The 23577-nt window shown below is 41.1% G+C and overlaps 1 protein-coding gene across 5 annotated transcripts in view; it reads left to right on the top strand.

Annotated features, from left to right (window-relative positions):
- Abca3 (ATP binding cassette subfamily A member 3) overlaps nucleotides 1-23577 on the top strand; it is a 705605-nt gene that overhangs the window by 443980 nt on the left and 238048 nt on the right. For all 5 annotated transcript variants that reach the window (XM_070088958.1, XM_070088966.1, XM_070088973.1 and 2 more), the window contains one exon: nucleotides 6022-6301. In XM_070088958.1, the coding sequence (XP_069945059.1) occupies nucleotides 6022-6301 (280 nt within the window). The remainder of the gene's footprint in view (nucleotides 1-6021; nucleotides 6302-23577) is intronic.

Genomic DNA, 23577 nt, shown 5'->3' with positions numbered 1-23577 from the left:
CTATGAGTTTGGGCGACTGGAAAAAAGGAATTAGCTGAAAATAGGGTTCAAATTGGGCGAAATTGCCGATTTGTATACAGCGCCGAGGTCGCTAACTTCGCGAGAGCATAATTTCGTCAGTTTTCCATCAAATTTTGTTTTTTTGTGGTGTCATTACAATCGGGAAAAGATTCTCTATCATTTCATAAGAAATTTTTTTTTTTTTTTTTTTTTAAATTTTGCGACACCAGGAGACACCTCAGGATTGGGGGTTGCGACAGTCAAAGGGTTAACACAAAGCACAAATATGAAAAACAGTATAGAATGGGTCAAATAACTAGAGAACAGTCGAGAAATTACTCGTCAACACTTACCAGCCTGATAAGAAGGTCAAAAAAATTGTATTATGAAAATAGATTACATAACATCAAAGGTGATATGAAAAAAACCTGGAAAACTCTATCTGAAATTCTTGGAACTAAAAAGTTATCCAAAAACAAAGCAATCAAACTAGCAAAATCAGACGAACCCCTACTCACTCCAACCGAAACAGCAAACAGACTTAATGTTTTCTTCTCCACCATAGGAAAAAATGTAGCAAACAAAATACCAAGCACAAACACCCGTCCATCAGACTACCTCATAGGTACCTACCCAAATACGCTATTCCTAGCTCCAACCAACCCCATATAAGTTATGCTCATCATAAACACCCTTAAAAATAAGGCAGGAGACATAAACAGCTTGACTTCTTTTATGTACAAAAAAGCTTCTCAAGTATTGTCACCAATTATTGCAACACTCTTTAACAAATCTATTGAATCATCTACCTTCCCAACAATCCTCAAAATAGCGAGGGTCACTCCGATCCATGAAGGAGGTGACCAAGCTGACTTGAATAACTATAGACCAACATCTAACTTACCACTGCTCTCTAAAATCTTTGAAAAATTAATTCATAGACGGATCTGTTCCTACCTTATTTCACACAACATATTAAACCCTTGTCAGTTTGGATTCAGAAATTATAAAAGCACAAATGACGCTATCATACACATGCTAGAACTAATATACAGTGGACCCCCGCATAGCGAACTTAATCCGTGCAAGAGGGCTGGTCGTTATGCGAAATGTTCGCTATGCGAATTAATTTTCCCCATAAGAAATAATGGAAATAAAATTAATCCGTGCAAGACACCCAAAAGTATGAAAAAAAATTTTTTTTACCACAAAAAAATGTTAATTTTAGTACACACAAACTGAAAAAGGCATGCACAATTACATGACACTTACTTTTATTGAAGATCTGGTGATGATTGATGGGATGGGAGGAGGGGAGAGAGAGTGTTAGTGTTTAGAAGGGGAATCCCCTTCCATTAGGACTTGAGGTAGCAAGTCCTTTTCTGGGGTTACTTCCCTTCTTCTTTTAATGCCACTAGGACCAGCTTCAGAGTCACTGGACTTCTTTCGCACAACATATCTGTCCATAGTGGCCTGTACCTCTCGTTCCTTTATGATTTGTCTAAAGTGGTTCACAACAGTGTCATTGTAACAGTCACCAGCACGGCTTGCAATAGCTGTGTGAGGGTGATTTTCATCAAAAAAGGTTTGCACTTCAAGCCATTTTGCACACATTTCCTTAATCTTTGAAGTAGGCAATTCCTTCAATTTCTCTCTCCCCTCCTTTGAACCAGTTTCCCCAGGTCTGGCCTCTTGCTCTTGAAGTTGATCTATCAGCTCATCAGTGGTTAGTTCTTCATTGTCCTCCTCCACCAACTCTTCCACATCCTCCCCACTAACCTCCAACCCCAAGGACTTCCCCAATTCCACAATTGATTCCTCAACTGGTATACTACTCCTCTCAGGGTTAGCCTCAAACCCTTCAAAATCCCTTTTGTCTACACATTCTGGCCACAGTTTCTTCCAAGCAGAGTTCAAGGTTCTCTTAGTCACTCCCTCCCAAGCCTTACCTATAAGGTTTACACAATTGAGGATATTAAAGTGATCCTTCCAAAACTCTTTTAGAGTCAATCGAGTGTCTGTGGTCACTTCAAAGCACTTTTGAAACAGAGCTTTTGTGTACAGTTTCTTGAAGTTGGAAATGACCTGCTGGTCCATGGGCTGCAGGAGAGGAGTGGTATTAGGAGGCAAAAACTTCACCTTAATGAAGCTCATGTCCCCATAAAGTCGCTCTGCCACGTCTGTAGGATGACCAGGGGCATTGTCTAACACCAGGAGGCACTTAAGGTCTAATTTCTTTTCAGTTAGGTAATCTTTCACATTGGGGGCAAATGCATGGTGTAACCAGTTATAGAAAAATTCCCTAGTGACCCATGCCTTACTGTTTGCCCTCCACAGCACACACAAATTATCCTTGAGGACATTCTTTTGCCTGAACGCTCTGGGAGTTTCAGAGTGATACACTAATAAAGGCTTAACTTTGCAATCACCACTAGCATTGGCACACATCAACAAAGTAAGCCTGTCTTTCATAGGCTTATGTCCTGGGAGTGCCTTTTCCTCCTGAGTAATGTAGGTCCTGCTTGGCATTTTCTTCCAGAACAGGCCTGTTTCATCACAATTAAACACTTGTTCAGGTTCCAGTCCTTCAGTTTCTATGTACTCCTTGAATTCATGCACATATTTTTCAGCCGCTTTGTGGTCCGAACTGGCAGCCTCACCATGCCGTATCACACTATGGATGCCACTACGCTTCTTAAATCTCTCAAACCAACCTTTGCTGGCCTTAAATTCACTCACATCATCACTAGTTGCAGGCATTTTTTTAATTAAATCGTCATGCAACTTCCTAGCCTTTTCACATATGATCGCTTGAGAGACGCTATCTCCTGCTAGCTGTTTTTCATTTATCCACACCAATAAGAGTCTCTCAACATCTTCCATCACTTGCGATCTTTGTTTCGAAAACACAGTTAAACCTTTGGCAACAACAGCTTCCTTGATTGCCGTTTTCTTGCCCACAATAGAAGCGATGGTTGATTTTGGTTTCTTGTACAACCTGACCAGGTCGGTGATACGTACTCCACTTTCATACTTATCAATGATCTCTTTCTTCATTTCAATGGGTATTCTTACCCTTTGAGGTGTAGGGTTGGCACTAGAAGCTTTCTTGGGGCCCATGGTCACTTATTTTCCACAAACAGCACCGAAAACACTGTAATAATACGAAATATTCCGAGTGTATGCTTGAATGTTACCGCGGAGGCTGGCTGGTAAACAATGGGACGGGCGGCACATGTGAGGCTGGCTGAGGGCGCACATTGGACGCGTCTCGGACGAAGGTCGCTGAGCGGGTTTTTGTCCACTATGCGGGGCAAAATTTTAGCGAACAAAGCGTTCGCTATGCGGATTGTTCGCTATGCAAGGCGTTCGCTATGCGGGGGTCCACTGTATACCGCACTTGAAAAGAAAGAAGTCCCGCTGGGCATTTTCATTGATTTACGTAAAGCTTTCGATACAGTCGACCTGAACTACTGCACTCCAAATTAATGCACTATGGTATCAGAGGCCACTCCCTCAACTACCTAAAGTCATACCTTAGTAACAGAACTCAATATGTGTATGCAAATGATGCAAACTCCTCCACCCAACCAATCACAGTAGGAGTCCCACAAGGAAGCGTCCGTGGACCACTCCTCTTTCTCATCTACATCAATGATCTACCGAATGTATCACAGCTACTCAAACCCATATTATTTGCAGATGACACTACATATGTATTTTCCCACCCAAACGCAGTCATACTAGCAAACACAATCAATGCTGAATTACAGAAAATATCTGCCTGGATGATGACTAAGAAACTTACCTTGAACACTGATAAAATCTATTTCATTCAGTTTGGAAACAAAGCTGCAAATGATCCAATTAACATAACGCTAAATGGAACATCAGTCACAAGACTCACAGAGGGAAAAATCCTAGGTATCCACCTTGACAGTAGCCTCAAGTTCTGGACACACATACAACAAATCACCAAGAAAATCTCCAAGACTGTAGGCATACTATCAAAGATAAGACACTACGTCCCACAATCAGCTCTCCTGGCACTGTACCATTCACTCATATACCCTTATCTTACATATGGAATTTGTGGATGGGGATCAACAACATCCAATCACCTAAAACCCCTCATAACCCAGCAAAAGGCAGCAGTAAGAATGATAACAAATTCCCACTCCCGCCAGCATACTCCACCAATTTTCAAAAGTCTGAATCTGCTTACCATTAACCCTTTGAGGGTTTTGGTCGTACTAGTACGTCTTACGCGTAGGGGTTTTTGACGTACTAGTACGCATAAATTCTAGCGGCCTCAAATCTAGTGGGAGAAAGCTGGTAGGCCTTCATATGAAAGAATGGGTCTATGTGGTCAGTGTGCACAGTCTAAAAAAAATCCTGCAGCACACAGTGCATAATGAGAAAAAAAAACCTTTGACCATTTTTTTGGAATAAATCAGCGACTTTGCAGTGTATTTTCGTATGGTATTTATTGTTGTATTCTAATTTTCTTGGTCTTATTTTATAGAATGGAAGACATATTACAGAAATTGAGATGATTTTGACTGGTTTTACAATGAAAGGTGCCTTGAAATTGAGCTCAAAGTAGCAGAAATGTTCGATTTTTACCAAAGTTCAAAAGTAAACAAATCATGCCAAGCGTCCAATACACGTCAACTGGCGAGTCTAATATTCTTTCGCAAGTACGCCAATATTATTTATACCATTTTTTACACTAATGCAGTAGTCTGCATAACAGTAAATCTTATATTTTTTGTGAGAATAAAAATTCAAAGTGGAAAGCAAAAGAATATAAGAGGGGCCTTGAGACGTGGCTAATGACTAGAGGAAATGTCATTTTAGTGCCAGGAATGTCTTTCTTGTTTATTCTGGACCCTATTCGGAAATTGGCATCTTTTGAAATTTGTGTGAAATTGGCAAAATTGCTAAATTCTGACCACTGTACTGGATAGTTGAATTTCATAAATGGGTGGTTTCTTGCACCCATTCGATAGAAAAAATGGAGTTCTAGCGAAATATTCATGTTTTTTGTCGACTAGTACAGTGAAATTGGCCGAAAATGGGGCTCAAAGTGGGCAAAATCGCCGATGCGTAAACATCGCCGAGACCGCTAACTTTGCGAGAGCATAATTCCGTAAGTTTTCTATCAAATTTCAAACTTTTGGTGTCTTTATGATCGGGAAAAGATTCTCTATCTTTTCATAAGAGAAAATAATTTTTTTTTTTTTTTTAAATTTGGCCGACCCTGAGAACGAGTTTCGGAGAGGGCCTGTCGACCCTCAAAGGGTTAAGAACATCCATACTTATTCATGTGCCTACTACATACACAGAACAATACACGCAAATATAAACCCCCACTGAAACTACTTCTCGCCAACCTAAACAGGACACATGACCACAACACATGACACAGATCTCTTTTTGATATACCTCGTGTCCATATCACACTGTAAAAAAACTGTGCACATAAAGGGCCCCAAAATATGGAATTCATTACCAGAAGATATTAAAGTAACCCATTCTGAAAATCAATTTAAGACTCTTCTCAAAAGCCACTTAATCACCCTAGACTAAATGCTAAATACTCAGTACACATTGACTCACCTATGTACTCCCACATCATAACTGAAACAATCACATTGAACCTTTTATCCATTGTTGACAGGAATATAATTGAATCATTGTTTTTCACAAAAGCATTTTAGAATATAAATACGTATGTCTTTGTATTATACAAATTTTGATTCATTTATAATTAATATTCTTCTGTACAACTATGAAATAATTACTTTCCTACTGTACAACTATGATATACTATTTCTTAGTATTAAGTAGAATGTAAGCCAATAATGTTAAGTTGGCCCATAATGCCAAGGCATAATAGAGGCTCTCTTTGTATTGCAACCCACTATTGTATATACACAATCTCAATGTACTGTTTGCAGAAGCATTAAATAAATAAATAAAATAAATAAACATAATTCATACATTTTTTATCAACAGTCAAAAACCTTGTCTGGAGGAATGAAACGAAAACTTTCCGTTGGTATTGCACTTTGTGGTGGAAGTCGTGTTGTCTTCCTGGATGAACCCACATCGGGCATGGATCCAGGTGCACGCCGACTTATCTGGGATTTACTTCAGGAAGAAAGATCTGGGCGTACTATACTTCTCACAACACACTTCATGGAAGAAGCTGATCTCCTTGGAGATCGAATTGCCATAATGGCTAATGGTGTTGTTCAGTGCTGTGGTTCATCCTTGTTTTTAAAGAGGCGTTATGGTTAGTTAATTATTTATTCACAGCTGCATGGCTCTTACTAAAATGAAGATGTTATATATGAGTATTTAGTCAACAATACAGTTCATTTATTTAATATTGGACAGAAAAGTTATAATTATGTTATAATTTAATAACACATTTCACTTAAAATCCCCAGGGGCCCATGTGTCATGCATCATTTGTGCCAATATTATTCTCTTTCAGCCCAGTAAGATCCATTTTGTACTTTACACTCTATTGATCCTGTTTCATTACTGCTTATAAGTCAGTGGGTGCTTGTTGTACCTGGGTTCAGCTGGGATTCCAGGAAAACTCCGAGATCAAGTTGGCATCTGAAGCACAGCAGTTACGGAAGGCTACAGAAAGTAGGCCCTTTGGATTTATTTATGTTTTTTTCAGTTCAAAGCATAATATTCTGTAGCAAGACCCAAGGAAGACCCATCTGGAATTATACCAGCATCACTGTGCTCTCAGAAGAGGAAACAGTTGGTGAAGGGTAGGGAATTCTAGAGAGCTCACCATGTAAACTATTCCAACTAGTGTGTTGGGCAATTTAAACATGCCAGCCATATATTCATTGGAGATGGGCTCTGTGTCTGGCACTAAGCAAAGCCCATGCAGAAAAATGACCAGCTGTGATAATGGGCTATTAACCCGTAAATGGTCCAAACGTATATATACGTTCTTACCGCTAGCGCCCCAGACATAATATGTTTTATTTTTCCTGCCTCCAAATTTGGCATGATTGGCCTGAGATGCCTGGTCGTCATAGAATGGGTCTTAACACTCAGTGTGCACCATATTAAAAAAATCTAGGATCACTTAGTACCTTGTGGGAGTGCCAGTTATATCGAGCTCCAGCTAGAGCAAACAGTGGGGCAAACACCAAGGATTCACTGATGTAATGTCATATTAATACTCCCCTTTTAAGAGGAAAGTGATGTTAACCCCAAGTTTAGGGTCTGTCTATTTCTATCTCTGTCTATCTCTGTCTCTGTCTATCTGTCTCTGTCTGTCTGTCTGTCTCTCTGTCTCTGTCTCTGTCTGTCTGTCTATCTGTCTCTGTCTGTCTCACAGGTACACACAAATACAATTATACATAGTGTAAATTACCTAGGATAACCTAAAAAATCCGAAGTGCTATAGAAGCTCTGTATAGTCTGCAGTCAATCAAACAAACGGGCTTCCACATGGATAAATTGTCATTTTTGTGGAAATTGGTGTCACGCCCCTTGTGCAGATATCCAAGAACTAGCTACAAGCAGTATTAAAACAGGGAAGTGTTTTTGGGTATGCCCAAATGAGGAAAATCTGTGGACTAAAATCACAAGGGTATTAAAAGAGGATAACATCAAAGCTGCTTTCATAGACAACCTGGAAGCTTTCTACAACAGATGGGAACATAAAAAGTCTGGGCTGAATGGTACTGCCCTTGATACTGGCCATGTAGTCAGAAACTGTAAGGCTGGAGGTGATGTCATGGTAGTCAGTAAATGTGGGGCTGATAGTGCTGTCCTGGGAGACAGTAATAGTGAAGCGGGAGGTGCTGTCCTGGGAGACAGTAATGGTGAAGCTGGAGGTGCTGTCCTGGGAGACAGTAATGGTGAAGCTGGAGGTGCTGTCCTGGGAGACTAATGGTGAAGCTGGAGGTGCTGTCCTGGGAGACAGTAATGGTGAAGCTGGAGATTTTGTCCAGGTAGTCGGGAATTATACGCAGGAAGGAATACATATAAATGACCTCATAGGGGACAGGAGCCGTAGTGGGGAAACAAGTGTAGTCAAAGATAAGATAAAACCAATATTGCAAACTAGAAATACCACAGGAAATAGCAAACAAGAGGATTCCACTAGCTATAGTGAGGATATATTACCAAAAACAACTGGTGGGAGCTCCATTGTTGGTGCTAGGGAGGATAGGAATAAGACAGGGAAACATGCACCAGTCACAGAAACCCAAGGCAAACGGAAACCAAGCCTGTGCACATACTATGCACTGGTATCTACAGACATGGGAAATCTGGAAAAACAGACGGGACGTGCAACTATGACCACCCTAGAAAATGCCATGCCCATATGACAACAGGAAAATGCAAACTCCCTTCCTGTAAGCTTTTTCACCCTGAAATGTGTACCTCTTCAGTACAGGAAAGACTGTGCTATAACTTAAATTGCCAGGCACACCATCTAAAGGGTACAAAAAGATACAAAACATCCAGGCCATGGGAAAACCTGGGTAGCCACAGCCACTCAAGAGGGAGAGGTTTTTTAGTGCCAGGAAGGAAAAAAAACTGGCAGGAAATGGCAGAAATCGTACACCAAATCCAGTCATTCCTGGAGTGGAACCACAGTCGATGGCCTCCACTCCAAACCAACAGATACAGATACTAATGCCGGAAAAAAAATCCCCCCCCAGTACCAACAATACCACCAGTCCGATGACATTCTTCTTTGCAAATATACAGGGTCTAAAGCCAGCAACAAACAACAAAATACCTTTCATCCGTGGACTGCTTGCAGAGGCAAAGGCAATGTTCGCAGCTTTCACTGAGACCCACATAAAGGATCACTTGGACAACGAAATATGGATCCCAGGTTACAACCTATACAGATGTGACAGAGTGAACAGGCAAAACGGGTGGGGGGGGGGTTGGCCTGTACATTGCAGAGTCACTTGTTTGCACAGAACTGCTAAATACCTCAAATGATGTAGTGGAAGTTTTAGCAGTAAAGGTCGAGAACCAAAACCTAGTCATTGTGGTAGTCTACAAGCCTCCGGATGCAACATCCCAGCAATTCCAGGAACAGCTGTTAAAAATTGACCACTGTCTGGAAAATCTTCCAGCTCCTGCACCCAACATCTTGCTCCTGGGGGATTTCAACTTAAGGCACCTAAAATGGAGGAATATAGCAAATAATATTGTTGCAGTAATAACACCAGGAGGCAGCTCTAATGAAAACTCACACTCACACGAGCTTTTAAATCTCTGCACAAAATTCAATTTAAACCAGCAAATAATAGAGCCTACTAGACTGGAGAATACACTAGACCTCATCTTCACTAACAATGACGATCTGATAAGAAATGTCACCATATCAAAAACAATATACTCAGATCACAACATAATTGAGGTTCAGTCATGTATGAGTGGAGCCCCAGACCGACATAATGAGACTAGTCACGAGGGAGCATTCACTAAATTCAACTTCAATAACAAAAACATAAAGTGGGACCAAGTAAACCAAGTCCTAACCGATATAAGCTGGGAAGATATACTAAGCAACACAGACCCCAACCTATGCCTAGAACAGATTAACTTGGTGGCACTCGATGTATGCACAAGGCTTATTCCTCTAAGAAAAAGGAGGAGTAGGTGTAAAATAGAAAGAGAGAGGCGCTCCCTTTACAGGCGACGGAAAAGAATAACAGAGCAGCTAAAAGAGGTCAATATATCTGAAATGCGTAGGGAGACACTGGTCAGAGAAATAGCAAGCATCGAACTCAAGCTGAAGGAATCTTATAAGAGTCAGGAATCGCGGGAAGAACTATAAGCCATAAATGAAATCGAAAGAAACTCAAAGTATTTCTTCTCCTATGCCAAATCAAAGTCGAGAACAACGTCCAGTATTGGGCCCCTACTTAAACAAGATGGATCCTACACAGATGACAGCAAGGAAATGAGTGAGCTACTCAAGTCCCAATATGACTCAGTTTTTAGCAAGCCGCTAACCAGACTGAGAGTCGAAGATCAAAACGAATTTTTTATGAGAGAGCCACAAAATTTGGTTAACACAAGCCTATCCGATGTTATCCTGATGCCAAATGACTTCGAACAGGCGATAAATGACATGCCCATGCACTCTGCCCCAGGGCCATACTCATGGAACTCCGTGTTCATCAAGAACTGCAAGAAGCCCCTATCACGAGCCTTTTCCTCCTATGGAGAGGGAGCATGGACACGGGGGTTGTCCCACAGTTCCTAAAAACAACAGACATAGCCCCACTCCACAAAGGGGGCAGTAAAGCAACAGCAAAGAACTACAGACCGATAGCACTAACATCCCATATCATAAAAATCTTTGAAAGGGTCCTAAGAAGCAAGATCACCACCCATCTAGAAACCCATCAGTTACACAACCCAGGGCAACATGGGTTTAGAACAGGTCGCTCCTGTCTGTCTCAACTATTGGATCACTACGACAAGGTCCTAAATGCACTAGAAGATAAAAAGAATGCAGATGTAATATATACAGACTTTGCAAAAGCCTTCGACAAGTGTGACCATGGCATAATAGCGCACAAAATGCGTGCTAAAGGGATAACAGGAAAAGTCGGTCGATGGATCTATAATTTCCTCACTAACAGAACACAGAGAGTAGTCGTCAACAGAGTAAAGTCCGAGGCAGCTACGGTGAAAAGCTCTGTTCCACAAGGCACAGTACTCGCTCCCATCTTGTTCCTCATCCTCATATCCGACATAGACAAGGATGTCAGCCACAGCACCGTGTCTTCCTTTGCAGATGACACCCGAATCTGCATGACAGTGTCTTCCATTGCAGACACTGCAAGGCTCCAGGCGGACATCAACCGAATCTTTCAGTGGGCTGCAGAAAACAATATGAAGTTCAACGATGAGAAATTTCAATTACTCAGATATGGTAAACACAAGGAAATTAAATCTTCATCAGAGTACAAAACAAATTCTGGTCACAAAATAGAGCGAAACACCAATTGCATCTGCTAGAAAAATGACAGGATGGATAATGAGAACCTTCAAAACTAGGGAGGCCTAGCCCATGATGACACTCTTCAGGTCACTTGTTCTATCTAGGCTGGAATATTGCTGCACACTAACAGCACCTTTCAAGGCAGGTGAAATTGCTGACCTAGAAAATGTACAGAGAACCTTCACGGCGCGCATAACGGAGATAAAACACCTCAATTACTGGGAGCGCTTGAGGTTCCTGAACCTGTATTCCCTGGAACGCAGGCGGGAGAGAGACATGATTATATACACCTGGAAAATCCTAGAGGGACTAGTACCGAACTTGCACACGAAAATCACTCACTACGAAAGCAAAAGACTTGGCAGACAATGCAACATCCCCCCAATGAAAAGCAGGGGTGTCACTAGCACGTTAAGAGACCATACAATAAGTTTCAGGGGCCCGAGACTGTTCAACTGCCTCCCAGCATACATAAGGGGGATTACCAACAGACCCCTGGCAGTCTTCAAGCTGGCACTGGACAAGCACCTAAAGTCGGTTCCTGACCAGCCGGGCTGTGGCTCGTACGTTGGTTTGCGTGCAGCTAGCAGCAACAGCCTGGTTGATCAGGCTCTGATCCACCAGGAGGCCTGGTCACAGACCGGGCCACGGGGGCATTGAACCCCGGAACTCTCTCCAGGTAAACTGTGCTTGTAGATATCATGCATAAGAATACCTGTTGGCTCACAGTGGCTCTCTCTGAGACAGAGAGACAAGCAGAGAGATTGAAAGAGACTAGCAAACAGAGAAATAAGACAGAGAGACAGATAATCAGAGATACAGCTCATCAAATGTCATCCCTTATCTCTGCACCCTCATTGGCACCCATCAAATGTCATAGTTTATCTCCTTTTATCTCTGCACTATCCCATCTTATCTCTGTACCCTCACTGGAGCCCATCAAATGTCATCTCATATCTGATCTCATCACTGCCCTCCCAATGCTTGTCACTGAACACTTGTCTTACACATTGCTTCAAGGGAATTTCTTCCTTCTTCCTCCTCCTCCTTCCTTCTTCTTCTATATTCCCGTGTATCCAAAACATTGCTGGGACCTATAAATACTTTGTATATATTCCTAGACAATAGTAAATGACCAAGGCAGGTGTAAATGTCCACCTGTCAATGTGTTGGTGACAATTTGAGTACAATTTCAGTGCCTAATGTTAGTGTCAGAACAAAGATTGGTTATGAAAGGACAAGAACTACAATGAATTATAATTATCAGAACATAAAAATTATATAAAATAATATAAAAATGAGAAAAAATGGTATATCGGCAACACTTCAGCAAGCGGCAGGACTCTATTTTGCCGTCAGGTGAGCATTAAGTGCCAACTTTGCAGCCTCATATCTCAGTAAGTACTGACCCTAATTTTTTTATTAATCCTATAACACTTAGAAAAATGTGCTCTTTATTTTCATTAATTTTTTTTTTTTATTTTTTCAAAATATTTGGGGCACTGGGGTAGTGAACGTATATATACGTTTGGACCGTTTACGGGTTATTCAGACCCAGTGGTCTAACTCGGGTGTGGCATGTGCCCTGGGCAGCACTTGAAGGGGGCACCACTGAGCAGTTTCTATTAAAGTCATACAAGCCATCCTTGGATAGTGAAGAGAGAATTTTCTTCATATGTATGATCTGTCTGATTATCGAGTCGAGTCAAAATGTCATTGTAAGCTCCTCTCTCTCCTATTTGTGTATTGTTCCAGTCTCCTCTTGTTCTCTCTCTCCTATTTGTGTATTGTTCCACTCACGGTATTGTGCCTTTTTGTTCTCTGATTATTGTGAGTGAGGATCATTAGGATGGCTAGATTGTTAAACCACTTTTATAAATTATTAGGTAAAAATAGAGTGCTGGGAGCTACATGACCACATACCTCACAGTACCACTGTTCAGTGTCACTTGGCAGTAAGACCATTCTCCAGCACAAACTAGAGAGGTAGTCTAGAATTTTATGCAAAATTTGTGAAATTTAATGTTCCTATTAACCCTTTGGGGGTTTCGGATGTACTAGTACGTCTTACGACCCAGGGTTTTTGACGTACTAGTAAGCCTTAATTCTAGCGCCCTTAAATCTAGTGAGAGAAAGCTGGTAGGCCTACATATGTAAGAATGGGTCTATGTGGTCAGTGTGCGCAGCATAAAAAAAATCCTGCAGCACACAGTGCATAATGAGAAAAAAAAAAACTTCGACCGTGTTTTTGGATTAAAACAGCGACTTTGCACTGTATTTTCGTATGGTATTCATTGTTGTATTCTAGTTTTCTTGGTCTCATTTTATAGAATGGAAGACATATTACAGAAATTGAGATGATTTTGATTGGTTTTACAACGAAAAGTACCTTGAAATTGAGCTCAAAGTAGCAGAAATATTTGATTTTTACCAAAGTTCAAAATTAAACAAATCATGCCAAGAGTCCAATACACATCAACTGGTGAGTCTAATATTCTTTCACAAGTGCGCCGCTATTATTTATACCATTTCTACACTAATGCAGTAGTCTGCATAACAGTAAATCTTCTATTTTTTGTAAGAATAAAAATTGAAAGTGGAAAGCCAAAGAAATATAAGAGGGGCCTAGGGATGTGACTAACAAACAGAGACCTTGTTATTGTAGTGCCAGGAATGCCTTTCTTGTTTATTCTGGACCCCATTCAGAAATTGGCATCTTTTGAAATTTGTGTGAAATTGACAAAATTGCTAAATTCTGACCACTCTATTGGATAGTTAAAATCGGTAAATGGGTGGTTTCTTGTACTCATTCGATAGAAAAAAATGGAGTTTTAGCGAAATAGTTATGATTTTTTCAACTAGTACATTGGAATTGGCCGAAAATTGGGCTCAAAGTGGGCAAAATCGCCGATGTGTAAACATCGTCGAGACCGCTAACTTTGTGAGAGCATAATTCCGTAAGTTTTCCATCAAATTTCATACTTTTGGTGTCATTATGATCGGGAAAAGATTCTCTATCTTTTCATAAGAAAAAATAATTTTTTTTTTGAAATTTGGCCGACACTGAGAACAAATCTCAGAGAGGACCTGTCGTCCCCCAAAGGATTAAAAGTGCTATTTCCTTATTTTGGAGCATTGTGCAAGAATACCATGAAACATTCATCATGAGCTGAAGGATGGAAGAAACAAAAGTTTTAGGCAACGAAAGCCAAGAAGTCAAGTAAGTTCTTCATGCCTCTCTTTGGAAAGCCTGATACATTCCATGGAGTTCCCTGCACCTGCTACAAGTTTGTTAGAATCCGATGGTAGATCAAGCATAAATGTGAGGAAGTCAAGTCAGCTATATCCAAGTATGATGACATTAAAAGTGAGGCTGCCAGAGAATGTGGACATGACAGGAGGGGAATGACGAGGGTGGTGGTGGTTAGGTTGAGTTTATTAACGTAATGTTACCTGACGAGATTGAACCTGATGACATTGAACCTAGTGAACTGGATGGTGTCGAAGAGCCTCAGACTGTCATACAAGAAGTAATTGAACAGCAAGATACTGGACATCTCAAGTTCGACAAGGATGCTTGAAAAGTAATTATGCCTGGTGCATTGAGAACGAAAATACAAATACTAATACAAATATTTATTTCCTTGTAAAGCTTACAATGTGTGTTTTATGTGTTGTAAGATTTTAATGACTGATGGCCACTATTGTGCCTGGGCACTTCGGGCAGACTAATACTAATCCTTACGCTATTTTGATATAGGCTATATTTGAGCAGTTCATTTGAACATATGTATTATTAGGTGCGTAATTAGATACATTCCCAGTTACATACATACGTAATTAGGTTTAAAATAATTAGGTAGTCCAAATCATTTAATATTATTACAAATGGTAGATTTAGTAATGGGATTTGAATTGTCTTGGCATGATACATTGTTTCTATTAAAGCCATACTGGAAGAGTATCTTAGACAAACTTAGGATTAACTTAAGATTAACTTAAGGGAATAGCTATATTAGGAATTGTATGTTTACAGTCATTTGGGTGGGTGTAGGTGTAAATTATGGGGGAATTACAGATAACGAGAGTAAATCTATATTGTTTTGGATGTGTTCATGATACAAAAAAGAGAATTGGGTGGTTTTCACATAGTTAGCTGATGATGAGGTGTGTTAGGGAGATGAGATGTAAAAAAAATAAGTACAGTAGACCCCCGGCTTACGATGTTATTTCATTCCTGAAGTATGTTCAGGTGCCATTACTGAACGAATTTGGTCCCATAAGGAATATTGTGAATTAGATTAGTCCATTTCAGACCCCCAGACATACACGTACAAACGCACTTACATAAATACACTTACATAATTGGTCGCATTGGGAGCTGATCATAAAGCGGGGGTCCATTGTATTTCCAGAACAATGAGGGGGCTTTCCTACCAATAGATAACTACTCAATGAACAAACTTGGTTCAGGAGGAAATTGGGAAATGGTCGTTGTGAGGAAGTGACTTGCTCATGACTGGTCAATTGCCCTTCTAAAAAGTCTGCATTTTATATCTGTTGTCTTCTCTATTGCCGGTCAGACCATCAATCCTCATTGGAGCAGGAAAGTGGATTCAATCAGTGGAAAGCACCTGAAAAGATGAGTGCTCATGAAAATTCTAAGAATCATCGGGGGTGCTTCACACAATGGAAATAAATTTAGCTGAAAGCAGAGGAGTTATTGGCACAGAACTTCAGTCAGTCACAGATTGAGCAGGAAAAGCAGAATTGGTGTGATATCTTGACAAGAATCCTTCACTGCATAAAATTCTTTGTGACTCAGAACCTGGCTTGGCAAGAACACAGGGAGTCACTTGAGCTAGGCGATAACTCCAGTGTGGGAAATTTGCTTGGCTTACTGAAACTACTGACCATCTTTGACCCTGTCATGAAAGAACACCTCACTTGTGTGGAAATTAATCCTGGATCCACATCTTATTTTTCACTGGGTGTCCAGAACGAATTCATCCACTTGATAGTATCCACTGTTCACCAGAGTTTACTGAGAACCATTCATGAAGCTAAGTACAGTCATACCCCACTTTACGTCATTTCGGCTTACATCAAATTTCCCTTTACGCCACTTTTCTAGAGTAAATTTCAGTTCAGCAAACATCATTACGTCTGACTTTACATCACTCAGCAACGTCACCTATATCATAATTTTTTATTGTGTTCATTACTCTTAAAAAATGACTAAAATGTGTTTTTAGTGTTCTTTAAGGTTTAGCAATAGTTATATTCTTTTGTGAGTTATTTACGTTATTTTTATGGTGTTTGTCATTTTAAGGCAGTTTTATGGCAGTATGTCTGGTTTGCATAAAAAACAGGGTTACGTCATGACTCCTGGAACCATTTAACTTTTTCAGGGTCCGTCCCGTAGATCTACGGCTTCACGTTGAGTGTCCAAACAGTAGATCTATGCCAAAATTCTAGAGCCATCAAATTTAGCGCGAAAGCGCTCATAGGCCTACATGTGAGAGAACAGGTCTGCGTGGTGGGTGTGCGCCATAAACAAAAAATCTAGGCGCCCGCATAGCATTGTGGGAACGCCGGCTCAGTTACCCTTGTTCACCATGCCTCGTCGCAAGTCAGCTCTCACTCCCCGGAAAATTGGGACTCTCCTCTTCCTATCTGATAGTTCTGACACTGATGGAAGTGGAAATGAAGACGAATTTTATGGCTTTGATCAGTTAGTGACCGAAAGGAATGACCAAGATATCGATAATAGTGCAGAAAACCCTGACGATCCTCAACCTTCTACCTCTGGTGTGGGCACTTGTGACTCACGGTCAGTTGTGCCTCAACGCAAGAGAAAACTAATATTTTCGCGTGGCCAGGCCTCTGACTTCAGTAATGATGATGATAGTGACGTGGATTGTGATTTTATTGCGCTTGACGATCATTCGAGTAGTGATAGTGAGGAATTATATTCACCAGTGAAGCGTCGGTATGTACGCCGCCGCATGCGCTTGGGTAGTGTACCCTATGCTGTGCCCAGGGGATGGAGTACATCCTGGAGTACATCCCGTGGCCCTACACCAGGTTTAGATAGTGATAGTGAGGATGATGTGGCTACACTTGGCATGGATAGACCACAGGCATCAGTAGATGGTGGTAGTGGTGATGGTAGTGGCACCACCATGCGTGACTCACCAGCCCAGGCTGGGACCCACGCTGCTGACTCGCCAGTTCTAGGACAAAGCGGAGTGTCAGCCACCAGCCCACCACAACCAAAACCACCCGCACAACCAGCCTATGATGTCCAGTATCCACCAGCAAACCGTATCTGGGATTGGCAGCAAAATCCCAATTTTGTTCTCAAGCCCCACCACTTTGATGACTCTCAAAGTGGAATTCTACCTACTTGTCCCCTTGGAACCACGGCCAATGAACTGGAATTCTTTGAATTATTCTTTGACCAGCCATTGATGGAAACTATTGTCAGGGAAAGTAATAAGTATTTTGAGTACACCATAGCAAATACGATCATATCACCACAGTCAAGACTACACAGGTGGAAAGAGACGACTGTTGCAGAAATGTATTTGCTTTTTGCAACAATAATGCTTATGCCTCATGTCTATAAGCATAATATAAAAGCATACTGGTCCACAGATCGGCTAATTTCTACCCCGGTCTTCAGTGAAATCATCCCAGTGAACAGGTTTATCTTACTGTTACGTATGTTGCACTTCTCTGACAAAACCAGGCCTGACAGAAGTGACAGGTTATACAAGATTAGAAATGTTTTTATGTATCTCAAACAAAAGTTCAGCATATACTTTTATCCATTCAAGAATCTTGTAATTGACGAGTCTTTGATTTTGTTCAAAGGTAGACTGCCATTCAAGCAGTATATACCGAGCAAGAGGAAACGCTTTGGTATAAAACTGTTTGTACTCTGTGACTGTGACAGTGGCCTGGTGTTGGATATTGTTGTATACACGGGAAGTAAAACATTGAAAGATACCAAGATGTTATTGGGTATCTCAGGTGATGTAGTGAGAAACATGATGGCACCTTATCTTGGTAAGGGGCATACATTATATACCGATAACTGGTACACAAGCCCATTACTCAGTGATTTCATGCGAGTGAACAAGACATATGTGTGTGGCACAGTGCATTCTAATCTTAACCCTTTGAGGGTCGACAGGCCCTCTCCGAAACTCGTTCTCAGGGTCGGCCAAATTTCAAAAAAAAAAAAAATATTTTTTCTTATGAAAAAATAGAGTTTTTTTTTCTAAGCATTATAGGCTAAACAAAAAAATTTTAACGTCAATACTTACCGAGATATGGAGGCGTGAAATTTGCCAAAATTGAACAACATCTGGTAACATCGCCGACTGCCATCACCCGGTATTTTTCTATTTACTTTTTTATGTACTATTTTCAATTATTTTTCAATTTTTCTTTTTCTGAGTAACTTTTATGGCCTCTGAGGCCAACATGATCAGTATTTTGTAAGTTATTTCTTTTTCAATACTATACAATAAGGGCATAAACACTGTTGTCATTATTTTGTTTATAGAAAATATTTACACAAACAAACGATATAAAATGTTGTTTATTACTATTTTTCTATATTTTATATACACATATACAGTCACAGGGAATGTTTCTAGAAGTTCTGAAGCCTGTGGAAGTCTTTGAAACATGGTGTCATGCACAGTGGAGTTTTACACTCCTCACACATAAAACGAGTGTCTCTGCGTTGCTGTGGGCGTTTTTTTGTATGTGCACAGACATAACACCTCTTCTGAGCCTTTTTCTTGAAAGCAGTAGCAGGCAGTTTTACCAGGAAGTGATCACCATGCTTCAGACGAGCAGGTAGTTGTTGATAATTTGGTGGGCGGTCAGTTGCAGATGCTGTTCCTTGGTACTTGAATACTATTTGTCTGATGACAGACAAACAGAATTCGCCATACTGTGGTTTGTTTCTGGTCCTCATCTTATACATATTATAAGCATTGAGCATGGAAATGTCCAGAAGATGGAAAAACAGTTTGATGTACCACTTATAACTCTTGCGAACACAATCAGCAAACCCAATCTGCATGTCACATTTGTCCACTGAATGCATGTTGAAGGTGTAATCAATCACAGCTGCAGGTTTTAGAATGGGTTCATTGCTCTCTCTATGCTGCCTGCCACTGTCTGCCATTTCATTAGGGTGAACTGATAACAACAGTGTGACATCTCGTTTGTCATGCCACCGAAATGCCATGATGTCATTGGCAGCAAACGCCTGCACCTCACCTCTACGAGTGCCAGCGTCAAACCTGGGCATATGTTTCCGATTTGCACGCACTGTGCCACACACATCTGTCATGTTCACTCGCAAAAAATCACTGAGTGAGGGGCTTGTGTACCAGTTATCTGTATATAATATATGCCCCTTACCAAGGTATGGTTCTATCATTGTTCGAACCACATCACCTGAGATGCCCAATAACTTCCTGGTATTTTGCAATGTATAACTTCCAGTGTACACAATAATATCCAATACTAGACCACTGTAACAATCACAAAGCACAAACAACTTTATACCAAAGCGTTTCCTCTTGCTTGGTATGTACTGCTTGAAAGAGAGTCTTCCTTTGAACAGAATCAAAGACTCGTCAATTACAAGCTTCCTGAAGGGATAAAAATGCGTACTGAATTTCTCTTTCAGATACACAAACACATTCCTAATCTTATATAACCTGTCAGTTCTGTCAGGCCTGGTTTTATCTGAGAAGTGAAGCATACGTAACATTAGCACAAATCGATTCACTGGCATTATATCACTGAAACCTGGGGTTGCAATCAGGCGATCTGTTGACCAGTATGATTTCACTTTGTGCTTATACACATGTGGCATAAGCATTATTGTGGCAAAGAAAAGATACATCTCAGCCACAGTTGCCTCCTTCCACTGGTGTAGACGTGATTTTGGTGAAAGTAATGTGTTTGCCATGGTGTACTCGTAGTATGTGTTGCTTTCCATGACAATACTTTCCATCAGTGGTTCGTCAAAGAATAACTCGAAACATTCCAGTTCAGTGGCATTGTTCCCAAGTGTACAAGATGGCCGTATTCCACTTTGGCTGTCATCAAACTGGTGGGCATTTGGAACAAAATTGACAGCTTCCTGCCAATCCCAGGTGTGGTCTGCTGGTGGGTACTGGACAATGACAGGTGGTTCTGGTTGTGGAGGTTGTGGTTGTGGAGGCTGGTGTGGTGGGTGAGTGGGGGATGGTGGCCTTTGTTGTAGATCAGCTGACGCAGCGGCGTGGGTGGCAGCGTGGGTGGCAGCATGGCCCACTGCTGGTGCCTCACCGCCGGCACCACTACCACCACGCACATTTTCCATCCCAACTGCAACAGTATCATCGTCATTTTCACTGTCTGTTCCTGTTGTACAGCCACGGGATGTACTCCGAGATACACTCCTTCCCCTTGGCATAACATATGGCACACTACCAGAGCGCATATATCGTCGTATATACTGACACTTCACTGAGGAATATTGCACTTCACTATCACTACTGGAACTAGTTTGAAGAGCTTGTATAGTTCATATTCACTATCACTATCATCACCCATGCTCTCATCTGAGTCTGGGATTTGGGAAAATGGAAGTTTCCTCTTGGGTTCTGGTACAACTGAACGTGAACAAGACGGCCCAGCACCAGAGGTGGAAGGCTGAGGGTCGTCTGGGTTTTCCTCACTATTACCGATATTATGGTCATTAGTTTCGGTCAAAACCTCACCAAAACCATGAAACTCATCTTCACTGGCACTTCCATCTGTATTAGAACTGTCACTGGGGAACAAAAGTGTCCCAATTCGCTGAGGAGTGAGGAGCTTCTTACCGTGAGGCATGGTGGACATTGTTTACTAAGAGGCTGTTCCCACAATGCACCACTGGGTCCCAGATTTTTTTTCTACTGTGCACACCGACCACTTACACCCATTCTCTCACATGTAGGCCTACCAGCCTTTTCCCACGAGATTTGACGGCGCTAGAATTTGTGCGTACTAGTACGTCAAAAACCCCTATGCATAAGACGTACTAGTACAGCCGAAACCCTCAAAGGGTTAAACATATGCCCAGGCTCAATGCAGGTGCTCGTGGTGATGACGTGCAGGTGTTTACTGCCAATGACATCATGGCATTATGGTGGCATGACAAACGAGATGTCACATTGTTGACAACCATTCACCGTAATGAAATGCAAGACAGTGGCAAAGTTGATAAGATAAGATAAGATTTCGTTCGGATTTTTAACCCCGGAGGGTTAGCCACCCAGGATAACCCAAGAAAGTCAGTGCGTCATCGAGGACTGTCTAACTTATTTCCATTGGGGTCCTTAATCTTGTCCCCCAGGATGCGACCCACACCAGTCGACTAACACCCAGGTACCTATTTGCTGCTAGGTGAACAGGACAACAGGTGTAAGGAAACGTGTTGAAATGTTTCCACCCGCCGGGAATCGAACCCGGGCCCTCCGTGTGTGAAGCGGGAGCTTTAGCCACCAGGCCACTGGGCCAGTGACAGTGATTGATTATACACAAAACATGCGCTTGGTTGACAAATGTGACATGCAGATTGGTTTTGTTGATTGTGTTCGTAAGAGTTACAAGTGATACATGAAACTTTTCTTCCATCTCATGGACATTTCAATGCTCAATGCATATAATATGTACCAAATAAAGACTGGCAACAGACCACCGTATGGTGAATTTTGTTTGTCTGTCTGTTGTCAGACAACTCATAATGAAGTACCAGGTAAGAACACCTGCTATACAACAAGGTCCTCGAATTACTCAGGATATACCCAAGCGTTTGAGGAGGGAAGGTGATCATTTCATAATACAGCTTCCTTCAACTCAGAAGAAATTTGCTCAGAAGAGATGCATCGTCTGTGCACAAACAAAATGACGGCAACAAAGACCCAAAGACACTCGGTTATGTGTGAGGAATGTAAGGTGCCTCTGTGCATGGTGCCTTGTTTCAAGGAGTTCCACAAGCTCCAGCAGTTTTAAAACCATGTCCAGTGATTGTAAATATGTAAATATATGATAGAACATTAGTATTATACAAGATTTGTGCATGTTTATTGTAATAAACAACAGTGGTAAACAATAATATGATAATAACTTTAGTGCGGTTATTGTGTTCAATACAGTGATTTTATATATATACATTATATAGAGTATTGGTCTCTCAGGCCCCAAATGTTAGTAGGAAAAGAAAAAAATTGGAAAAGAAAAGAAAAAAACTACAAAAACCACTAAATACAGTAATGCGCGTATGTGGAATTCATCGATGTTGCCGCCACCATATCATTTTGGATAAACTTCTTGGCACTGTATCTCCGTAAGTACTGATGAGAAATTTTTTTTTTCTTATTACCTTCACAAAAATATGCTCTTTAATTCTGTAAGAAAGAAATAATTTTTTTTTTTTTTTTTTCAAAATTTCTTGGACACTGGAGCACCACTTCAGATTTTGGCCTTGGACCCTGAAGGGGTTAATAATGTAGGGCGGGGATGTTCAGTTTGAACCAACTATGTTTTATAAGCCTAGTATTAAGTAGTCTGTTAAGCATTAGGTTTAGTCTGCCCGAAATGCCCCGGCATCATAGTGGCTTTCTTTGTACTTAGCAAATCAAAATTGTAATTACACATTGTAAACTATGCAATGAAATAAAATCCTTAATCCTTAATAATTTGTTAATTAAAAATTTAAAGAGCTTGACTTGTAGTTTTTGAGCTGATTTTATGGTAAAGTTATCTAAAAGGTGGGTGTCATATGTTTGGACAGGGGTGTAATTTCAGTGCTTGCCATAGGTGCTCTTTTCTGTAGACACACCCCTGGTCAGACCAACCCTAATATTGCCTGTGCACAATACATCAGAATTAGAAAGTGCAGGAAAGCTCCAAGTATAGTCAAAGGATCCCTAAGCACATGTAGAGGGCTTAGTTATTAAAATGTATCTCTTCCATGGTTTATAGATGAGGTAACTGGGAGAAGCACCCTGCCAAGATTGAAAGATCCATATAGGCCTAAGCAGGAAGATGAGTTTGACCACTTTTATTTAAGGATCTGGTTGTGCTGGTTGGGACACTTAGAAGAAATTGCAGTTTCACTAAAGACATTGTCCTTGGACAGGCCTATGGTTTTAGGAAAAGCTTGCAGGGAATCCATCCAAGTGACAGTCCTGTGGATGGAACAGAAACCCAGTTGAGGTGCATCCCATCCTGGCTGACTACTGCTGGGACACATGGGAGGAGGAAGTGGTTAATTGCATGATCTCCAGCCAGTATCAAGTGCAGTCCCAGGCTGAAGCCTACAAGATCAGGAAACAGTGTTGCAGCAAACAGTTGAGATCAATGAAGATCCATTGAGTGTGCAGTTAAACAAGGCAGGAAATGAAAACAGAAAAAATATACCCAGAAAGGGTTTCGGGAGGCATCGCCCCTGTGGCCCGATCTGAGACCAGGCCTCATAGGAACAG

The sequence above is a fragment of the Cherax quadricarinatus genome, chromosome 2 (genome assembly GCF_038502225.1).
Source record: "Cherax quadricarinatus isolate ZL_2023a chromosome 2, ASM3850222v1, whole genome shotgun sequence".
Classification (NCBI taxonomy): domain Eukaryota; kingdom Metazoa; phylum Arthropoda; class Malacostraca; order Decapoda; family Parastacidae; genus Cherax; species Cherax quadricarinatus.
This window is presented reverse-complemented; position numbering and strand designations above follow the sequence as displayed.